General features: G+C 36.4%; 1 protein-coding gene across 1 annotated transcript in view; it reads right to left on the reverse strand.

Moving 5' to 3' along the window:
* Positions 1–22732, reverse strand: part of LOC139760204 (ubiquitin carboxyl-terminal hydrolase 48-like) — a 114238-nt gene that overhangs the window by 90753 nt on the left and 753 nt on the right. Inside the window, 12 exon segments of the mRNA XM_071683137.1 lie at positions 1038–1635; positions 3583–3782; positions 4325–4567; positions 5503–5666; positions 6366–6485; positions 7339–7399; positions 7401–7482; positions 14818–15090; positions 17001–17204; positions 18489–18593; positions 19803–19982; positions 20114–20470. Of these exon segments, the coding sequence (XP_071539238.1) occupies positions 1038–1635; positions 3583–3782; positions 4325–4567; positions 5503–5666; positions 6366–6485; positions 7339–7399; positions 7401–7482; positions 14818–15090; positions 17001–17204; positions 18489–18593; positions 19803–19982; positions 20114–20470 (2587 nt within the window).

Here is a 22732-nt window from a genome sequence, read left to right on the forward strand (position 1 = left end):
AATCTGATATTTTGCTTTATTCCCTTACTATGGGACTGACTGCAGTGTGCAACCTGACATGTATAAAGGCTCAGACTTCATAAGCATCACTGGACAGACATGAATATTTTTGACTTTGCAGAAAAAAATCACCAGGGTTAGGGCAAAAGCTCATCAGTATGGGATGTGCTCTTTGAGGTATCATGTGTCTCCATACTCTTGTGCCTCTCACTTGGCAGATACCTGTTTCATCATGCTTTATCTTTATTTTTCAAAACACTAAAATTATTATTAACCCTTTGGCCACACAGTGAATTTCTAGCTACTTTTTTGCAGTGTTTATCCTCCTGCAAAATATGAAAATGATCAAGTAACCGGTCCTTTTTTTTACTACTTTTTTTATCAAGGCAAAACCATTAAGTTTCCATATCTGGCATTAATATTTCTTTAAAACAACATCTGACAGCAGTGGGAATGAGGAGAAAGAGGAAAGATGAAAATAAAGTATTTATGGGTAATGCCTACAAGATGGCTCAAACTTAGTCATGTGTAACAGACATCTTACACCTCACATTCATAAAGGTACAAATTGTAAAGGACAAATGAAAATATAATATCTAGATTTAAAGATATGTTAAACAGCACTGTATTGTCAACCAGGGCATGTGAAACATCCAGGGTAAACCATGGAAAAGTCTGTGGGCCCTGATTGTGGACAGGGAGCTATGATTTAAGCTAGAAAATGGTCGCGAGCAAATGTGGCCTTCCTACATCTGTTCCTGGTACTAACGTGGGAAACAGCGATCAAGTAAAAAAAAAAAATCAAAATGATGTGAAAAGAGAAAACATAGATAAATCACTGAGCAGGTGGTGGCTGTCAACTGACTGAGTCACTGTTTATGTATGAAATTTCAGCTAGCTATCACATTAGGGGCACTATTTTCTGATTGAAGGGAAGGGGGGTTTGTCAACAAACCATGCATGATATATCACATGAGCAGTATTAGCACAAGACTAAAATTTTACAACTAACATTTACACCATAATATAGTACATACCCCACAATCTGGACAGCTGCTAAAATCTTCTTGGTATATTGCTGGGTGAATGGATTCCCCACAAAGGCTCATTATTTCCATAGCCAGGTCTTGTGGGATATTACAAGATGGTGCAGTTGGAGACAGAAGGTTGTGTTGGCAGACTATATCTTCATTGAACAATAACAGTTCTCTACTTCCTTCTTTGGTTTCCATTCCTCTACTACTGGAGGAATTTTTTTCTGAACTACCAAATTCTTTTCTGTCTTTATCTTCTAGATCTATATTTACATCTCCTGTCCGACTATCACAGACACTTTTACTGTCAATTTCAGGCACTGGACTTGTGATATCACAGCTAGAAGTAACCATCGCCTCCATTTCTGACTTAACATCAGTCTTACCACATCTATCACCATTAAAAAGAGCACTATCAACTTTATGGTCATCACTAACATTCTGACTGTCATTCTTACCACTATCTTCAATCTTCTTGTTTATCTCATTTCCACAGTCTGTATCTTCCTCTTCTAAATCAATTCCATTTTCCTTTACATAGGCACTTAATGCCAACCTTGGCCAATATTCAAGAGTTTCTGTTCCAATTACTTTAACTTGTCTGAAAGTAAAATAAGAACAATGTAAATTTTGTAAGTACACGTATCAATTAAATCTAATTTCTAAAAATATATATAAAAAATACCAAACCTGTAATAAAGTGAGACGTATTTGATCAGAAATTAATATGCAACTCAGGGAGCTGTGGTTTCAGTGCATTACTCATGACAGCTAGAGATTGAGTGTGAACAAATGCGGCTATTTTTGTCTGTTTTCCTGGCCCTACCTCTCAAGTAGGGAGTAGCAATGCTGTGTCCTCTGGGGTGTGGTAGTACCAGGAATGGATGAAGGTAAGCAAGTATGAATATGTACATGAGTATATATGCATATGTCTGTGTATGTATATGTATGTATATGTTGTTATGTATATGTACATGTGTGTGTATGGATGTTGATGTAAATATATATATGTATAAGAGTGGATGGGCCATTCTTCGTCTGTTTCCTGGAGCTACCTCGCTGACGCAGGAAGCAGCAATTAAGTATAATAATAATAATAATAATAATGATGATAATAATAATAATAATAATTTTATATATTTATTATACTTTGTCGCTGTCTCCCGCGTTTGCGAGGTAGCGCAAGGAAACAGACGAAAGAAATGGCCCAACCCCCCCCATACACATGTATATACATACGTCCACACACGCAAATATACATACCTACACAGCTTTCCATGGTTTACCCCAGACGCTTCACATGCCCTGATTCAATCCACTGACAGCACGTCAACCCCGGTATACCACATCGCTCCAATTCACTCTATTCCTTGCCCTCCTTTCACCCTCCTGCATGTTCAGGCCCCGATCACACAAAATCTTTTTCACTCCATCTTTCCACCTCCAATTTGGTCTCCCTATTCTCCTCGTTCCCTCCACCTCCGACACATATATCCTCTTGGTCAATCTTTCCTCACTCATTCTCTCCATGTGCCCAAACCACTTCAAAACACCCTCTTCTGCTCTCTCGACCACGCTCTTTTTATTTCCACACATCTCTCTTACCCTTACGTTACTCACTCGATCAAACCACCTCACACCACACATTGTCCTCAAACATCTCATTTCCAGCACATCCATCCTCCTGCGCACAACTCTATCCATAGCCCACGCCTCGCAACCATACAACATTGTTGGAACCACTATTCCTTCAAACATACCCATTTTTGCTTTCCGAGATAATGTTCTCGACTTCCACACATTCTTCAAGGCCCCCAGAATTTTCACCCCCTCCCCCACCCTATGATCCACTTCCGCTTCCATGGTTCCATCCGCTGGCAGATCCACTCCCAGATATCTAAAACACTTCACTTCCTCCAGTTATTCTCCATTCAATAATAATAATAATAATAATAATACCAATAACAATTATAAAATACATACCATTTACAATCAACAACAACACAGCTTCATTCAGTTGCATTAACTGGAAGAATATCAAATAAGGCATCATCTAAGTTTGAGAATTATTCTAGCATATGCATAATTTTTCTGATAAAAAATTGTCATACTCAAAACAATCAGAAAAGAGCAATTTCTCTAGTAACCACTGCTCTTCCTTTAAAGATCTTACATGTACTTATAAATTCATGCACTGCAATTCATCAGTGATGATGAAAGCACAGGAAAATCTCAAATAAATGTTCATAAAACATGTAACTGAGAGGCAAGACACCAACTATTTAATGACAAAGCTTGACCAAATTGAAGGATAGGACATCTGGTTAGCTTATCAGGCATAATGGTGTGAGTTTCAAGACTGACTGTCTTTGGAACATGAAGAAAGTAATTGCTTCTTTGGCAAATGAAACCACTTAGTTTTTTGATTTTATAGCTAACTTTATGTCCTAAAAAGTGCCTTTTAGGGCATATATTATGCATAATGCAACAATTAAAATAACATGACAGGGAAAAAGAAAAGATCTAACATAACTAGAAAAAACCTCACCCTTCATGTTCCTTACGTGCATCCTTCTTGGCTTGCTTATGGAGAGCTTTTACTCTCTCTATAAACAAGATGTGGTTAATAGCTTTCACTATACAATGTTTACAGCAGCCAGTATCTGGTGGCAAGGAAAGTGGCAGCCCAAGTTTCAGAAGAGCATCATCTTGGTGAATCCCAGAACGATGGCTTAAGAGGGCCTTAACCTGGAGGAGAACATTTGTTGAGGATAAAAATTCAAAGTTCTATATCATTACCATACAAATCCATTCTCAAGATCTAGGTACAGTGTTCAGATAAAAGAACAATATTAAAAGGGCTTTGCGTCTTTTCCCTTCTTTATAAGTCTTTTATTTTGCATAAATGTGAATGTGTCTATGAAATTTCTTATGAGAATACAACATGCTTTATAATATTAATATGAAAGGCAATGAACAAGGTTTAGTGGGTATATACCTCAATAAAAATCATATTACTCATTCTCATATATCAAATTGCCTACCCAGTATCAAATATGTAGCAAAAGAAACAAATGAGAAAAAGCAAAAAGGCAAGCTTTAGGCCACAACTACAGAACAGGTTCTTTTACCTCTCCAGAAGGTAGGAGATTACAGGTTTCTACAACCTGGTGATCTCAGGAATTCTCACAAAAGTCAAGAAGCTTATCATCCCAGAGAGGGAAATTACAAATGACAATACAGTGCTGTAAACAAAATCAAATGAAGCACTTCTGTCAAAATCAACTCACCCCATCAGCTCTAACGCACTTAAGCATGTGGAATTTGAGCGGACTAAAAAGTTTGTGTTCACAAAGTGCTTGAGCAAGAACTGATGGTTGGGGAAAGTACTGAAGGCCATCATCATTATACCAGGCACTTAGGAGAGGCTCAGAAATCAATGTATATTCTTCTGACACATCACATACAGCTAACAATGATGTCAGTGCTTCCTTTTCTTTCTTCATTTCTGCTTGTAGTTGGTGATTTACACTCTGTCAAGGAGATAAAGCATAAAAATATTATCATTATCATGTAACTCAAGGCACTTTCTATTGAGCTCCTGCAGCTACTCCATGCAAGCTTATGAACAAGATGAACTACTTGGAACAAGAAGGTCCTCAATCCCAGCATCCTTTCAAAAGGTCCCCCTTCCATGGACCCTTGCAGCTCTAGCATGGACAGGATGGGCCCCTTCATGCAAGAAGCAAGAAGCTCTTTGACAAAACTACACTCTTTCATCAAATGATGATGATACGGCCTTGCCAAAGGTGAACTTTGACTCAATTTTTTCGTTTTATACTCTATCGCTGCTTCCCACGTCAGCAAGAAAGAGCCAGGAAACAGACAATAACACATCCACTCATATACACTTATATATACAAAAAACACCCACACACATACATATACATATCAAAATATACACATATACATACACATACAAAGACACATAAAAACATGTACATATTCATACATGCTTGCCTTCAATCCATTCCTGGTGCCACCCCCACCCAACAAGTGTGACTGGTACTGGAAAGCAGTCACCCATGGCAAGGATGTATCATACAGACAGAATGGATTATACTCTTGTACACAACCTTTTCAATCCACAAGAGTCCATCATTCCTCTGCTTTTGCATTAATTGCAGCTTTGAAGTTGCATGAGCTCCATAAAAGGGATCCAAGGGTTGTATAATAATATGTATAAAAAAAATCAATCTCAACACAAACTAGAAAAAAGAGATGAAAAGCCAAGTATTTCATACAAAAGCAAAAAAGTGAAAAATAGATAAATGTGGAGGTAAAGCCATGGTTCTACAGGGATCATTCTGACTGAAATAAAAGATAAAAACCAACTGGACATAAATACTTGGATAAAGTGGTACTAACTAGAATGTTACACCTTCATTACAGTGCTAACTATCCTTACTGTACTCTCCTCCTGTTTAAGTAAAACATATTCAACCACAGATTCTGGAGGTGACACAACAGGTGCCTCTACTTCCAAGGTGTTGCTCCGAACGTAGATCCATACAAATGCACCCCGTGAAACTCTTAGTCCTGGTCTATGTTTGTACTTGTTGGCCACATTTGCTGAAAAAGGGGTAAGGACAATAAACAAAAATCTTCCATGGAGGAAACGGGTAAGAATAATAAACAAAAATCACATAATCAATTCATCTGAAATGAACCAACCAATGAAAACTAAGGAATTTTCATATGATATTGAAGAAAATACCAAAAAGTAGTATACTCTCCACCATATTGGGAAGAGAGGGTGTTGAACTCTTGGCAGGGCCCCCTAGCCCAGGGATAAGAACTAGTACTACTAATGAAGTGTTCTGTAAGATACAGAGTAAATTTCTGGCTAAGATGTACTACTAGGAGTCCCCCAGCTTTAGAAAATCTCACCTACAAGCACACATACATACAAACAAGGTCCAAAAAACTAATATTCAATTCTTAGTCCAACATACAATCAATTACTCATACTCACAAACTGCAGATCTAACAAAATATGCATCTTTCTTTCATTAAGTCTTGCTTGATAAGTTGCTTTATTAACCATGTTTACCTCAGAAAACAGTATTCAGCACATTAAGTCAGATTTAAGAATTATTCTAATTTCATGCAAACTATCATTTCTTTACAATTTCCAACTTACGAAGTGTCCAGAGACGTAACCTCATCCCTGTACATCATCTATTTCTTTAATCTTAATTATGCAGAGCAATTCTTCACATTTACATCAAACACCACTTATCTATGGAGGACAAAATCATCAGAGCTCACCAATGCTAAAATAATTGCGATGACTCTCAGGAGGATTTCCTGCTGTTGATCGATTTGTCAGTTCTGAAACCTGTTCATCATTGAAGTTATACCACTTGTTAGGACTAGTCTTCACATGAGCTGTCAAATTACATATAATCAATTAACATAAACATATACAAGGTTTGGTAAGCATATTCAATGTATGGCACTAATCTAAAAAGTTACATATTCATTCAAGCTGTATATAATCTCTCAGGTGACCCTATGCTAATGAACAGAATAAAATTCAATAAGTACACATACCTTCACACCCTTGCTTCATATTCAATTAAGAAATTAGAAACCCCTGGTATAAATTCTTGCATCTCTTAAAATTTGCTGAATACATGAACAATCATCACTTATGTTTGACCTAAATCAGAACATGCATCTCATGCTTGGTCACCTTACTTACATAAAGATAATCATCAAACAGAAAGGTCCAGAGGAGGGCAACAAAGATAGTACTTGATATGAGTAATCCAAACTGCACAGAGAGTTTAGCCGCCATATAAAAGACCATCATGGGAAACAGGAAAACAGTGGGAAACTTGATAATGACATTAAAGTTTGATCAAACTGATTATGCCAACAGTCAACAGTTCTTCGAAAAATAGAAGGAAAGAAAAACAAAAGTCCACAGCATGAAACACTGCATGAAACTTATTAGAAAAAGTGCAAAAACAGACTTATAGAATATGAGCTACTGACAGAGGGAATAAACTAAATAATGGAAGTAAAAAGCAGACAATATACATTAACCTATAAATCTGTATGACAGTACAAGTTTAGGAGATGGAGTCCCACAAGCTTTCTTCCCTTTCTGTACAAATATACACACAGCAAAGGCCAATGAATGCTGGTAAGACATATGTAAGTACATTATATTTGCTTCTTAAATTAAGTCAAACTCATATAAAAGAAACATAAAACAATACACATATTCATATACCTGAAAAGTGCTTGACCCAGTGACCATGATGGAAAATCACAGCAGACAGTGTATATGTTGCAGGCAACATGATGCAGAGTGTGGGACGTCAAATCAAGAGTCTCAGGGTACACTACATGTAGACGCCGCTTCAAATCACGATCCCTGATTTAAATATGAGAATCACATTAACTAACACAATAATTATCATCACATACAAAAATAGCACGACAAATATTTCTGTATTCTTACTGACATATTCAAATGACACACGGAGATGTGGTTAGGCAGGCAGAACACTTTAATTCATAAATCAAGTCATCCAACCACAGCACTTGTCACCTTCAATCAACCTTTCATCATGAACCAGTAAATCATATGAACCCAATACAGTAACCTTCCAGGATACTGCAGTTAGCAATGCTGAATAAGCCACTGCTTTCTAGGGTATTTTCTGATCCTTTTTCATTTCTCCAGCATATCATCCTTTCTAGTCATTCTCTGTTCTACTGATATTATTCATGTTGCTTTTATGGTAAATTATCAGTGTGTGTACCAGTCACTAAGGCCTGGTCCTGCAACATGTGCCTGGAAGCTGCTTCCCTCAGTGTCTATATGCAACCTATCTTTATGAGAACTGACCATTATGATACCTTCTTTTCTAGAACTAAAAGTGAGATATTATCTTCCCACTTTTGTCTCTCCTTTTCCCAAAAAGCCTTGCATCTTTAAGTCTAAAAAGACCTATGGAGCTTAAATTCATGTCTACATTCTTTTTCTCATACTCTAATTTTTCCTTTTGTTCTACATAGTTGTGTCTCAGCATATCTAATGGCTGCATGTGAGATCTAAATAACAATAACAATATTCAATAATTGCATTATAAATGTATTACTGTACAATGAGATATATATATATATATATCTTTCTTTTCTTTCTGTTCTTAACGCTACCTTGATAATGCAGGGAATGACGAATAGTATGAAAGAAAGAAATATATATATATGTATATATATTTCTTTTCCTTTTTTTCATATTATTTGCCATCTCCCGCATTGGTTAGGTAGCATTAAGAACAGAGGACTGAGCCTTTGAGGGAAACCCTCACTTGGCCCCTGTCTCTGTTCCTCCTTTTGGAAAATTAAAAACGAGAGGGACGATTTCCAGCGCCCTGCTCCCTCCCCTTTTAGTCGCCTTCTACGACACGCAGGGAATACGTGGGAAGTATTCTTTCTCCCCTATCCCCAGGGATAATATATATCAAACAAAATATATACATTAAATTATGGAGAGTATAGATGGTGTTTGTCAAAAAGATACTTATTTATATGTTTTCAGTTTACTTACTAAAACTTAGCACTAAAAATAAAACATTCAGAAATAATCTTTTGATAACATCTTTCTCAATGTATCATCAAAAATAGACACCAAAAGAAACTTCTGAGTGCACTCTTAAAATACTTTTTACCATGTAGCAGCATTGCCATCCTGATGAGATTAAGGGTTGATCTCCCTCAGCAAAAGTGCAAAAGCATTCTTAAATTTCATAAGCATTAAGTACATTTTTTAAATGCAATGGCATGAAAAGTTACCACTAAAATTACATTCGATCTTTGTAACAACCCTCAAAACAAGCTTTAGTAATTTTTTTGTATGCTTCAAGTATGATTGTGGCATCATTTAGTAAAGTGTTATCCACATCATACTACGACAGCTAACAAGAAAACTACAGGAAAAGGTTTATTATCCAGCAGCTGCCAGATCTAGGCAGGGTGGGATATAAGAATATGCCAGACACAAAAGCATTTCCCCATATTATCTTACTGGAAAAATACATTGAATCAAATTAAAGTTCTAATGTATACTTTGCCATCTCAAATTTAGTGTTCCAAAACCCTACAACTCCCTAAATCCAACACCTGGGAGGGAACCAAAGCTCAGTGAAACCTCCAGCACTTTAGCTTCTGCATAATCGCCTATTGCCTCGATAATCTACACTGTACATTCATGTAAAGATATTACAACAGTTGTAAAGTTTGTTAAAATTTACATAAAATATATACTGGGAAAATGTATTCAATTTGCTATCATGTTTCCTTACTGCTCACTGAAATGTCACTCATGTATATGGAAGCTGCCCAACATCATCAAATATGAGATAATACACTTATATAGGATTCAGGAATGTCTTATCAAAGAAAAACTTAATATAATGACACAAGTGACACTGGAAGAGCCATGCCCGAATACAGAAACTTCAAAAATTCACTAAGCCCTCTGGCTGATGCTCCCAAGCATAAGCTGGGTTTTGATGATCCTCCAAGCACATCCACAACAACTTTCATGATTAATAAAATGCAAGACCCACCTCTTCCCTGAGATATTAACCTCATCACAAGATGAAATATCTCTCCTGAGACATTAACTTCACAAAAAGATGGCAGACACTCATGTTTACTCAGATGCCACTCCCAGCACTTCAACTAATCAATCACCTTTTATAATATATAGGCAAATTTTGAAATAAAAAACTATCAAGAAGCTTTACCATATACAGTAAATAATCACAGTTGTAATGTTATTTAAAACTTACATATACTTCTATATCAGGAAAAACCTATCATGACTTTCGGTAACTCTCTTTCCATCATATAATCTGACCTTGTATTCTACTACCAACATCATCAGACTTGATTAACTCCCAAAGGTGACGTACAGAATTAGGCCAGTGAATCATCTAAAGGACTCAGAAGGCTCTGGGGCAGTGATTCTCAAGTGGGATGCGATAGCTCCCCAGGATGGCATTGGCATCTCTTAGGGGTGCCGCAGAAGTTTTCAAACATAGATTATCCTAACAGAGTGCCATATTTTCATCTTTCACATTACAGAGGAAATCTAACAGTTTCTGTTTTCACAACAGGTTTTAACCTATTGTGAAAACACACATGAAGTTGTTTCTATACTCCTGTATGAATTAGAATATGTCTATAATAATGCCAATTTCAGATGAAGTTTAAGAAAACTGAGATTGAACAAGGGTGCCATGAAATATGAAGACTTTTGGGTGCCTTTAGTGAAAAAAAAGGTTGAAAACCATTGCTCTATGGATTAGAGTAACCAATTCAGAGAATATCATCCACTTCTTTATCATGTGTTTCAAATACATGCTATACCAGAGCTGAAGTCCTGCCCAGGCTTAAGAGGCAACAAAGTTTACCTGCAATTAGCATTACAATCTAACTAGATCACTTTGAGCAAATCATTCAGTACAAGTTAAGAAAGAGGATTCATCTTCATTTTTGTATAATCAGCCACATCAAAAGTAAACTAGCCAAACCAAATCAGTCTAGAATTCCTTACTCATGCAAGTTATATCTAAGATGAACACTATCTTGAGAAAGAAGTTGCTTATTATCTATATCCCCATCTCCCTATGCACACAACACATCAAATACATACAACCTCACAGCTCACTCATATTTTCTAATGCTACTTCCAGAGTATCACAGTCGATACAGCTTAATCTGTTACCATAGTGCTCCATAATCATCACTGGGCACAATAATCTAAGTCATTAGGTTAAAATTTTGTCTTTAATGACATCCCTACCCTTACACAAAAAAATCTCCACTCCGCACCATCGTCAGTCATTCCTGAAGCATCCCCAACTGAAATACTCTTAGCCTTAAAAAGTACATTTACTGTGTCAACCATCAGTACCATAATATTTCTCTTTCACTTTCAACCATGCTACCATATAAATTTACGGAAACCTCTCATTCATAATATGTCCAACAAAACTACAGCATTTTACTAGACTTTCCATAATCTTTCAAGCAATTCAGATTGATTGTATGATTTTTCTAAGCATTTACTAAAGAACCTACACTAACATTGTAAAGAGGTGGGTTCTTAATGTCTTTTCAATCAGACTTTAAAAACAATTTAAGTGTCAGTTGGCCATATCTCTCCAAGTCTAGTAACTTCCCCAAGAAACAGAAAATAAAAACTTCTAGAATGATATCCAAAACGAATGTCCATTAATCCTAGCAAGAGTAAACAGCCAAGATTCCTCACAAAATAAAAATTACGGTAACATATGACGACTACAAGATCCAGTATCAATCAATCACTATTCTGGCAAAAAATTTTGATGCAACACTTGTTACAATACACTTTATCTTATGTCACACCAAATCCAAACCATAGTTTTCAGCAGATGATGTAACATAACTTTCTGTAACAACAAGTGTAATGGTCCTACATACCATCTCTACTCCATGACTGATCACACCATCGAGCCACAAGTAAAAGAATATCTCTAGTTGGGAAATCCACATCATTCATAATGAAAATTATTACTACTTACCACTAGGTGTAATACATAATAGAAGACTGAGTACTGAAGACTATAGAAGCTCCTGTGATGTGGTACATAGTCAATATAACAGGGCCTGGACCTTCGGCTAGTATCCAGGTGAGTCAAATGCATAGGAACTGTAGCCAGAGGAACGTTTTTGAATGACATTATTTGAAATACATAACACTAATAAAAGTATTTACAGTAGTCTAGTAAATATTTCATATCCATTTCTATGATTTATAGGGCAAACAATGGTGAGGAGACTCTCTCTTCATCAGGTTGACAATGCCTGTCCAAATTATTACACTCATCTATTCAACCAAACTCAAATAGTCAAGCGAGCTGTAATCAGCTACATGGGACATTACCTAGACTTGTCGCCCATTGTACAACAGCAACTGAAACAGTAATCACTAATGCGCTGGAATTTCAGTTCTTATTATCAAATTCATCTAAGAAAACCCATTTTACTCGACCATCAATCAGATACATCTATACCCCAACTTGTAATATTTTGACATTTCATAGTAGCAAAACTTGAGTTGTAAATTATATTCTTGAAATGTGACACTTACACTTCATACTTGAGAAAGATTTGAAACAAGGATATCTTTTACTTTTATATCTTCTGTCATATCTTAATGCTAAATATGAACGCAAGTATGATAGATGTGTTGGTTAATGGCTTAATTGGGGGCAAATGAGAATGAGAATCTTGTACAACTTTGTGCTGATACAGTTCACATAATTTAAGAAGAGATGCATACATAAGTATATGTGAGAGAGTGGTGGTGGAGGTCAGCTATCATTAATGGATTTTGTCAAAGGTGGGTATGAAAATATGTGTGAGATTATGTAAAAGAGGAAATGACATAATCTAAAAGGTGGCAGCGAAAGTGAAAGACTAGAAAAATTGCGTGAGCCGAGATACCTAAAGAGATTAAGTGAAGAAAAGTATAAGGTAAGAGTACAAGAAACTTTGGGGGTACTGAGTACTTAGGATAGCAGTGCCTAAATATGCATGAAGTATGCAGCATGCAGAAGATGGGATGTGGATGTAAGTGAAAGGGAAATGAATAATGGAATGAAGAAGTTAACCTGCTAGAGAAACAAAAATGGGAGGTGTATGGACAGAATCCTCAAGGAAAAGGTGTAAGTGATTTGAAAGAGTGATGGGAGGTCAAGAGATAGTTACAAGAGCTGAGAATAAGTGCAAATGAGAGATGGAGAGAGAATCAATGAATTTAAGAATACATAAACAAATGCTCTGAAAGGTGATAGGTGTGAGGAGAAAAGAAAAAAGGGGGTGCAATAAGGAGGACAGATTGAAAGGTGGTACCATACAAAGACAACATGAAAAGGATATGGAGATTTTTTGAGGGACTTTTGAACGAATAAGTTGAAAGGGAGGGAGATGTGGCATGTTTGGGATGAGGTGGCATGCAGAATGAGAGATTCATACCAAGTGGAATGGTAAAAAGAGAGAAGCAGTGAAAGTCCTTTACAAAAGAAATATGACAAAGCATCAAGTGTGTTTGGGAGTTGTGTTTCTCTAAAAAGGAAGTGATGATATTATTGGTTTGTTAGTCAGACTGTCTGACATATGTATGACCTAAACTGAGGTGACAGAAGATAGGCCAAATGTATGTTTAGTTCTCTTGTAAGAAAGTAAGTGGGATGAAAATGAATGCCAAAATTAAAGAAGAACTCTGTGGAGTATATCTTAGGGAGAGTGATGACTGAAAGGGCAGTGGTGTGCAAAGCAGGTGACTGGGGAGGAACAAAATGTTTCCAGAAGAGGTAGTGAGTGTGGACAAGGTGTTTGTTTTGAGGAATAAGTATAAGAGGTAACTGCAGAAAGAGGGCAATTTACTATATGTACGTGGCATTTATGGATCTAAAGAAAACGTAAGACAGAGCTGACCTCAATATACAACTATGGTATGGACTTTACTGAGCTTCATATCTTTTCCTTGCCTTCACCATAAACATATCCTTCTTTCTTTTAACTTTTCACAATCTTCTCTCACTCTTTCTCATCTTCCCTTTTTCTTTCAAGGATTGGCCCTGATAAGGATTTTTGTCTGTGATGCAGCCAAGCAAAAAAATACTTACTAAAATCATAATTATAAAACAAATTTATACAAAACCATAGAAATCTCTTTATGCTGTTTTACACCATACTGTAAATCATGTTGAGGCTCTTCTTTTTTTCTTAAGACAGACAGAAGTCTTTATCACAACAAGGTCTATAAAAAGTAGAGAGAGGAAAAGCAATCAATGAAAGGATAAAGATGGAAGAGAAGACTATCTACTGCTTAGTGGCTAAGGGAAACAAACAAACACAACACCCTACCGCCTGAGTTCCCAAAAGCACACAACAATTATGCTATGTAGTGAACTATCCATGTAAAGCACAACACTCCGACTTAAATGGCCTTGACACTTTAGCCCTTTCATGTAATCCATACTGGCTTTCACAAAATTACTATAATTTTGACAAAACTTGTATGCATCACATGGAACCCTTAAGTTCTGGTACTTTCCATACAGACATTAACAACAATAAATTGAAAGTTAAGAAATTTCTTGAGAAGACTCAGATATCTTTCACAGGAAGTGAATACTTTAAGAATTTTCTGTCAAATACAGAAGTACCCAACATCTGAAAAGCACATGCATAAAATGCCAGCAGTTCAGAGTGAAGAAACTAGGCCTCCCACTTTTGCTTTCGAGGCTCCTACCAATCTTAAAAGTCAACTGTCCTAAGTTAGCTGGTCTCTATGGCATCTACAGCATTAGTCAAGAAAGAAATCAGATACAAATTCTAATATACACATGACTCACTGACTTAGTCTCTGTGTACGATTACGTGATCCCCAATCAGAATAGCCAAATATGATATAAACATATGCATGTATTTCTTTGAACATCTTTAGCATTCTGGAGCATGACATCATGCAAGATACCTGAATTTCCCCTAATGCTGCATGCACAGATATAAAGTGTTTATAGGTGAGGTAACCAACAACATATAATCTTTTTTATATACGCCTCAAGGATACATAATTCAAATCTCAGGAATATGTATTTCATACAAAATGAAGTGAGAAATAAATTAACAGACTTTTACTTACATAAGGCTATTATTCCTGATGACTAGAATGGTTGGTAAATTCTGAATCTTTGGTGTCACAATGCGATCTGCTTTTACTCTTGCTCCACATCCTCCTTGACCACTACCATCAGACCCACACACCAATGACACCCCTGTTTGAGTTTCAGTTTGTAAGTCCACAAGGCACTGATCGAGGGGGCATTCATCTGCACTAACGTATGCTGCCATGGTGTAAGATGTTGCCGGTGCTAGCTGGCTTTCATGCTCAGTTTCACATTCGGGGCACTTCCATCTGGTAATGATGATATATAATTAAAAATGAAGGTCTTGAGATCTGAAAAACCTTTCCTTCCCAGGAAAGCATCCTTGTGAGCATGGGAGATTCTGGAGTTTTATAAGGGGTAAAAAATTCTGTTACTGCAAAAGAGGCAACTATTAGAATAAGGCACAGTTCAGAGCCACCTTTTTTTTTTTAAATCAAAGACACCAATCAATTAGAACTATTTCAGAGTAGCTCATTTAGGGTACGGAAAAGACTAAAAGATTGTTCATTATTGGAAGTCTGACAACTGGGCTTTTAAAATGCTACAAAGGGGTTTGACTTAATAACAGAAAAGTCATTCCACCCACTCTCAGGCCAAACCCTACCCAAGAAGTTGAAGAATATTATCACAGAAATGACAAAAAAAAAAAAAAAAATGCAATAGAACCAGTAAAGGAGCTGATTTCCACAAGAATTTAATTTCACATATTAGAGAAAAATTCAGAAAAGAAGTGAATGAGTTTGGGTCAGTGAAACAACTTGTGAAAAAGTTCAGAACCAGTTTTTTCAGGTTAAACTGTCCAAAGCTACCATAAAAAATGAACCATTCCAAAGAAGCTCGTAAGAGTTCCAGAAAGACTCCTCAAAATTTCTTTCAAATTTTGGACATCTGACAATTGGGCTTTCAAAATGCTTTGAAAGGGACTTGACTGCATCGTTGAAAAGAAGTTCAACCCATTTTGAGAAATTAAGAGGCTAAACTCCAAGTCAGTCACTGAAGGATAATACTGTAGAACTAGGAAAAAAAAAAAAAGGTGAGAAAACCAACAACAGAAATGACATACAAGCATCAAGCTTCTAAAGCCAAAGAAAGATTCAGGAAAGAAAAGAATGAAACTGAATCATTCAAATTGAAATAAACATATAGAAAAAAAGTTCAAAATCATTACAGCAAAAGCATTCATCATACACTTCTGGAAGACAAGTGGACCATATGTCTCGTGCTGGAGGCTGCTTAAAGGCATAATCTAATTCATTTTAGAATGAAAAAGTTTTTGGTCATTCAAATTCAGAAGGATCCTTGGAAATTCAAAGCAATGCTTCGTGAACTAATAAGCACACCCCCACAGCTTTTTCCCAGGTCAACTTCAGCCATATAAAAAAAATCTAACATCAGAAAAAGTGATAAAGTAACAATATTTTTTGATCCCTTTCAGACCGTAGTAGAATCAAAAGTTGAATGTGTCAGGCACCCACACAGCAGGGATTCCCATAGTGCAGGTTTCATCATAAGTACAGAAAGATCTCAGTTGGTTCCACAAGTCAAGTTCACATGGCTTATCCAAACATATTCCTTTTGCTTACCAGTAGACAACACTCTAGCTTTTGCAAATGAACTGCAGCCCTTCTGAACTAAAGAATGATATCCCATCACCAATTAATGTTTGCTGTAAAAAACTCAATTTTGCAAAAAATGTGCAATGATTTAGCAAATTTAAAGGTCAATAGAGTGGCACATTATGGAGGCAACTGGGAGATGCAGCGAGATCCTTGAGGTGTATCAGCTCTGCAAACATAAGGAGGTTACTACGATAACAACACAAATAACAGAAACCTTACAGTTCTCAAGATACATGTCACTCAAAACCTGAGCGAGACAACAGTTAAGAGAGAGAATATGAGCTATCTTGTCTGTTAGTTCTTGAAAGTGTCACACCAGCATATGATGTCAGCAGCTCTAAGTGTCTACATAAAGATGAGTGGGTTAGTACTCACTTAGGTAAGATATCAAGACTACATAGATTTTAAACAATAGTCCCACCCAACAATTCCCACCAGCATGCATGTTGACACTTTAGCATAACAATTCAAAACAGTGAAAAATTATGAAAAATGTATAAAACCTAAGAGAATGTACACTGAATAAACCAGCTGCTAACCTGGCAAGGCGCATCAATGATGTGCTGAAAAGTGGACATAGCTGTGACCCTAGCCTAGGATCAGCTATCAGAGTGTCAATGGTATTCTCCAGAAATTCAGAAACACACTTCAGAACCTCATGGTCTGCATCCTTGTGCATGATCTCCTGAGTTGCAAACAGTCCCATCTTTTCAAAAATGCTGCCAGGGCTACATGCAACAGCTCTGAAAGGGGCAACTCATCATTAACCTCATTTTCTACTGTACATAAAGGAAAATTAATTGCATAAAAACAAAAATAGCTGGAATCAAATGGGCTTGAGTTAGAAGAAACAGAGGGTTACTTAGGGAACAAAATATATATCAAACAAATGTTATCACTATACTATGAAATGGGAAGAGCGAAAGTAAAGAAAGATGTGGTCAGATATTTGCAAAATAATATTTCAAATCACATGTACTCTAACTGAAGCATATGCATTTCCTTCTACATACATAGGGCTGACAATTCCCAGCTCTGGATGTCTAATCATTAACAGTTACCTCACAAAAGATATCAATATGCAAATTCTTCCCTTTTTCAACTACAAGAGTAGATCTAACTGCTGCATGGAAAACAGTTAAGGAATTACACATCAGTTAATTAAGCTTCATGTTTATCACTCATATCTGTAAATACTCTGTCACAAATTATGTACTCTTTGTTGCTCTTACAATCATAGAAAAAGTTGTCATACTGCTGATTATGTATATCTTTCAATAGGTAACAACTCACTTTAAATCATATGGCAAAGTTTCCAGTCAAAAAAACAGAAGTTCTCACTGAGGTCATGAATGAAAGAGGGGGAAAATGTAAACGAGATGGTAATCAAGAGAGTTCGATGACACGGGTAAATAAAAACAAACAAGTAGTCATGGACAAAAGTCCTGCAACAACTTGATCAACACAGTATTAAGCTATGCTGAGCATTTGCAATAGCACAACCTATAAGGTTTCCAACTAAACCATTCATAATGAACAATCAGAAACAAAACTTAACATTGTAGGGTATTACTGTGTACTGCAGTTCAATTCTCAATGTACATACTTTTCTCTTTCTACTTAATTCACAAAGCAAATCATCAATATCTCTGCATACTACCTTGCTCTAACATGGTTCCTTTTTAGACTGAACTTGATATGTAGAAGTAAACTTGGAATGGGCGCTATCTATATGACATACATTTGTTAATAAAGCTTTTCTGCAATACTGAAATATTTTTCATATATGGACTAACTTCATTACAGTAATTCATAATGTTTCTTTATATAATTAGCACAGAATTTTCAGTGTCATCTATACAGGAATGGCAACAATATGTGACAATCATATATCACTAGAGCTGATCAAAGAAATATTTTCTAAATCAGATAATATAATAAAGTATCTCATGTGGAAAGTGAACTTAAAGATTAGGCAGTGAAAGTAGTCAAATCATACATGTAAAATCAAGACAAGAATAACATACTTATTGGCATGGGTGTCCATCTCAACAAACATGGCCTGGAGGAGGTACAGCATGCATGACAGGCTCTCCTCACCGGTAAATCCTTCAACTGCATTGATGGCATTCCTAAAAAACAAAAACAAAACAATAAAAATGAAAGTCCTTCAAAATTCAAAAAATCTATTCAAAGGATTATAGAATCTACTCTTTTTTTAAGCCCAAGTGCATTTCCTGATTTAGCAACACAGCATCACGAAGAAATGAACAAATGCCTCATTCACACACATCAGATCTGCATTTGCAATGTGTGAGGTAGTAAAATCAATGGTTATCACCCACAGATAAGCCCTATAGTGACAGCAAGTTGCTCCCACATATACATCACTCCAATTCATCATACCTAACACGAGCATCTCACTCTCATGAAGATTCAGGCCCTGATAAACCCACAGCCTCTTTCACTCCATCTTTACACCGTCCACCTCCTTGGTTGTCTGCTCTCCTATTCTCCTTCCACTCTAGACACACAGATTCTCATTGCTAATCTTTCTACTCATCCTTTCCACATGCTGAATCATTTCAGTGCATGCTGATCAGCCTACTCATTCGGACCATACCTCTCTTGACAAGGTCATTATCACAGTCAACTAGCTCCACGATACTTACAGACTGAGATTCAAATATCCATTATCTTCAGGACCGAGCAATGTTCAGATTTTGGGACTTTCAAGATCTTACAAACATGGGCCACACTTTGTGGCCTGAATATATTGAAATCTCAACAGAGAATTTGTAAACCTAAAGGAGGTTTCAATGTTATTTTTACCTTACAGACAGTGACCTCTGCCCTTTGCCCCCCTTACCCCCATGATTCATTCAGCTCACATAATTCTGCTGCCATTATCATCAATAATTCGTGCCAACCTTGCTAGTCATCAACTCTCAGCTGTTACCTATACTACAGTAAGTGTCCATGTTCATCAACCTTTCACAGTTGTGGAGGGTAACATGTGAGACTCTACTAATAGTTATGATACGCTTTGATAAGCATTCTAGTTTGCAAAAGTTGGTCATGAAACCTAAAGTCTGAACCTATCCAGAGGGATCATTTTACTGTTTAAGTTTTCATTAACTGTCTTTGTTTTTCAGAATAAAACATATCATTAGTATTCCGCAATCTATGAACTCTAATTTCTATTCTTACTGTGAACACATATCTTTTGAGCAATATTAATATTGTAACTTCCAATTCCAGATTTTTTTAAATTCTGTTACTTGCTTTGCTTTTTTGAAATGAACATCCCTACAATACAAGTATCTTACTTCATACAATACCTAAATTTTGGGAGATGAAACATCGCCTGGAGAGCTGAATTAATCCAGCATGTGTTGGCTGTATTCTGGAGTCCAACTGGCTTGTTCGGATCTCGGGGTTGATCTGTAGGACGAGCTTTCTCTTTCCCTATCCCACTCTTTAGATCTGCTAAGCACCATGGATTACTTGAACATCGCTTTCTGAAAAGAATAATAATATCTCAAGATAATATCAATTTCACCATAATGTTTTTGTGCTCACAAAGCAATTCCACTTAAACATTATCTGTTATCAATAAGGTATTGCATTTAAACTAATAAGGCTCACATACTGGCATGGGAGAGTTTTTGGGCATTTGTCCATCCCAAAAGTTTTCAAGATATGTTCTTTCGTCAACTGATCCTCTGAGAAGGGTTTAAGAGAGGTAAGAGGACTCTGTGATGAACCATTCTTCTGAGATGAACCACTTGTCTCAGGAGGGCCTATGTTTTCCGAGACATCATTGTCATCAGTTACATGTTTCATCTCGGAGACATCTCCCTTCCCTGCTGGAACTTCTGACTGAGAGGAAACACTTTGCTTCAAAACATTCTTTTGTGCCTGGCCATTGACTTGTGGTAAACTGAGAACCCATTTCCATTTGTCACTACGGTAACCTGCTTTTATGTATGACAAGTCGTTGCTGATCCTGGAAAAATACATAATAAATTCTATCTGTAACTATTTGCACAATACAGTGTCCAGAATCACTGCAACATTACAAAATTCTTATGTACATAATAAAATACACAAAAAATAAAAATCCTCATAAGATTAAGTACCTTAGATAAACAGATAAAAGCAACAATGATAAATATCAACATAATAAAAAGAAAGGATAACAGCAATAATTCAAAAGCTATGTTGCGTTTGACAAAGTATAGTAGCCAGTAAGGAAAGCATTCAAATCTGATCTCTAAATATTAGTGTGCCCCTGACATTTGCTTGATCAGTAAATGCTAAGCAATTTGTTACATCTCATGATTACTGTGTAGACATTGGCAATTTAAGGGAGGGCCTTCATAATGTTGGTTTCTTTCATTTATGACCAGGTCTTGATAAGCACTTTTGCTCAAGACTGAAACCTTTGACATAAAACAAGTGATAAAGTACAGTATAATATATTAATGACCAAGAAAACAACAAGACCACAGGAACATTCAGATGATGAGACCTCGTGTTCCCTACAGCAAAAAGGGTGACAAACCATTTATCAATATGAATCATCTATGACACCCCACAGATTGGAGACTGCAACTTAAAAATAAAGTCTTATGAACCTGTGATTAATGATAATTCAAAAATTCAGAACAGATTTTTGCACTTAGAAAAGTGGCAAATATTTTAAAGAAAAGCGTATGCTGCATTTATGGATTTACAAGATATGCGTTATGGTAAATAGGAAGGCACTTTGGGAAGCAGTTTTTGTGATAATGATAGTGTGGGATGCCTGGAGTAAAATGAAGGACATGGTTATGTCCATGTTAATATGATAACATACACCAAGGGATGGAAAAATTTATGAAGGCCCTGAACAGCTAAGTCACTAGAAACATCAGGACATGACCCCTAAAATTCTGGTAAGCCAACAAAGTAGCCTGGCCTCAAGATCAGTTGTGAGGGTAAAAGACCTCTAAAACCAAAGTAAGGTATACAAGAGCTGTCTGCATGTGTCCCTACCACGAAGGATTGGACATGAGCCTCCATCTGGCTGCTGTTTCCATTACTGTTGTCAGTATGGAGACTGGCCACAAGAGGACTGACCATTACGATATCTCTTTCCTTCATTAAGCATCGAAGCTTTGGAATTCTCTTTCTTTCTCATCTTTCCCTCTTCTTATATAAACTTTCTACCAGTAAAAACCAGATCAATAATACTGTATCTAAAACAAATCCAGACTTATGAAATGAAAAAACATCATATAACTAAGAAAAATAAAACCACAAAAAAATAAAGACCTCAACCTACCTAAGGAGAAATAACAAATTACTAACAGAAGTATTAAGATAGTAAATGCTACACTATCTAGTGTTATCATGTCTCAACAGGCGACACTTGGTTCTTTACATATTAGTACAAATCCCATCTGCTATTAATGCCCAATATGAAAATGTCATTGTTCCACATTCCTGGAGATGTGTACATGGTTTCATCAAGACAATTAATGTGGTATGATTATATGTTCAAAGGATTTCAGAGAATACTGTTTAGGGAGACCCTTAATTGTTAAAAGTTTCACTCAGGCCAGTCCTAATACGCTGGATTTTAGCTACCACTCAACTACCTGTTATGGAACAATGCTGCTGAGTTTGGTCATTGGTCAACCTAGCTGTTGAAAGCCAGTGACAAAAGCTTCTTGTAGCCACAGCAGCATGGCTGGTCTGCTACACTTTGTAAATTCATACCTAAGGCCTTCTAATTTCAACACAGTATATCCCGTAATGTTTCTAACAGTTGTGGGCAGTGCTGAGTAGTATAGGCTCCAAATGTTCAAGGTGTTTTCTGTTTTATTTCATTACTTTATCTTAAATTTAAATGTACTGCTAAGCTTTCATTGTGCATTGAGACATTTCATCCTGTCATGAAAATGATAGCCAATACATAATTATTTGGGATTACTCAAACCTATAGTTAGTCTATGTTAATGTGAATATGCCAATTCTTTCTTTCAAGTACATTATCTTTATTTATGGAGGGTGCATAGACTCTTTGCCCATCCTATATTACGACAAAATTCATTTACCTTTATTTCCACTTTATCAAGGGATTTATAAACATTTCCAAAAGGATAAGCATTTGTAAAACTTATGAATCAATTCATATATCAGTTCTGATGAGCATAAGGATCAATTCTGAAAGTACTAAGGCCACTAAGGTTGCAGGAGAACTTATAATTGTTGTTATCCTAAG

The sequence above is a fragment of the Panulirus ornatus genome, chromosome 35, assembly GCF_036320965.1.
Source record: "Panulirus ornatus isolate Po-2019 chromosome 35, ASM3632096v1, whole genome shotgun sequence".
NCBI lineage: Eukaryota > Metazoa > Arthropoda > Malacostraca > Decapoda > Palinuridae > Panulirus > Panulirus ornatus.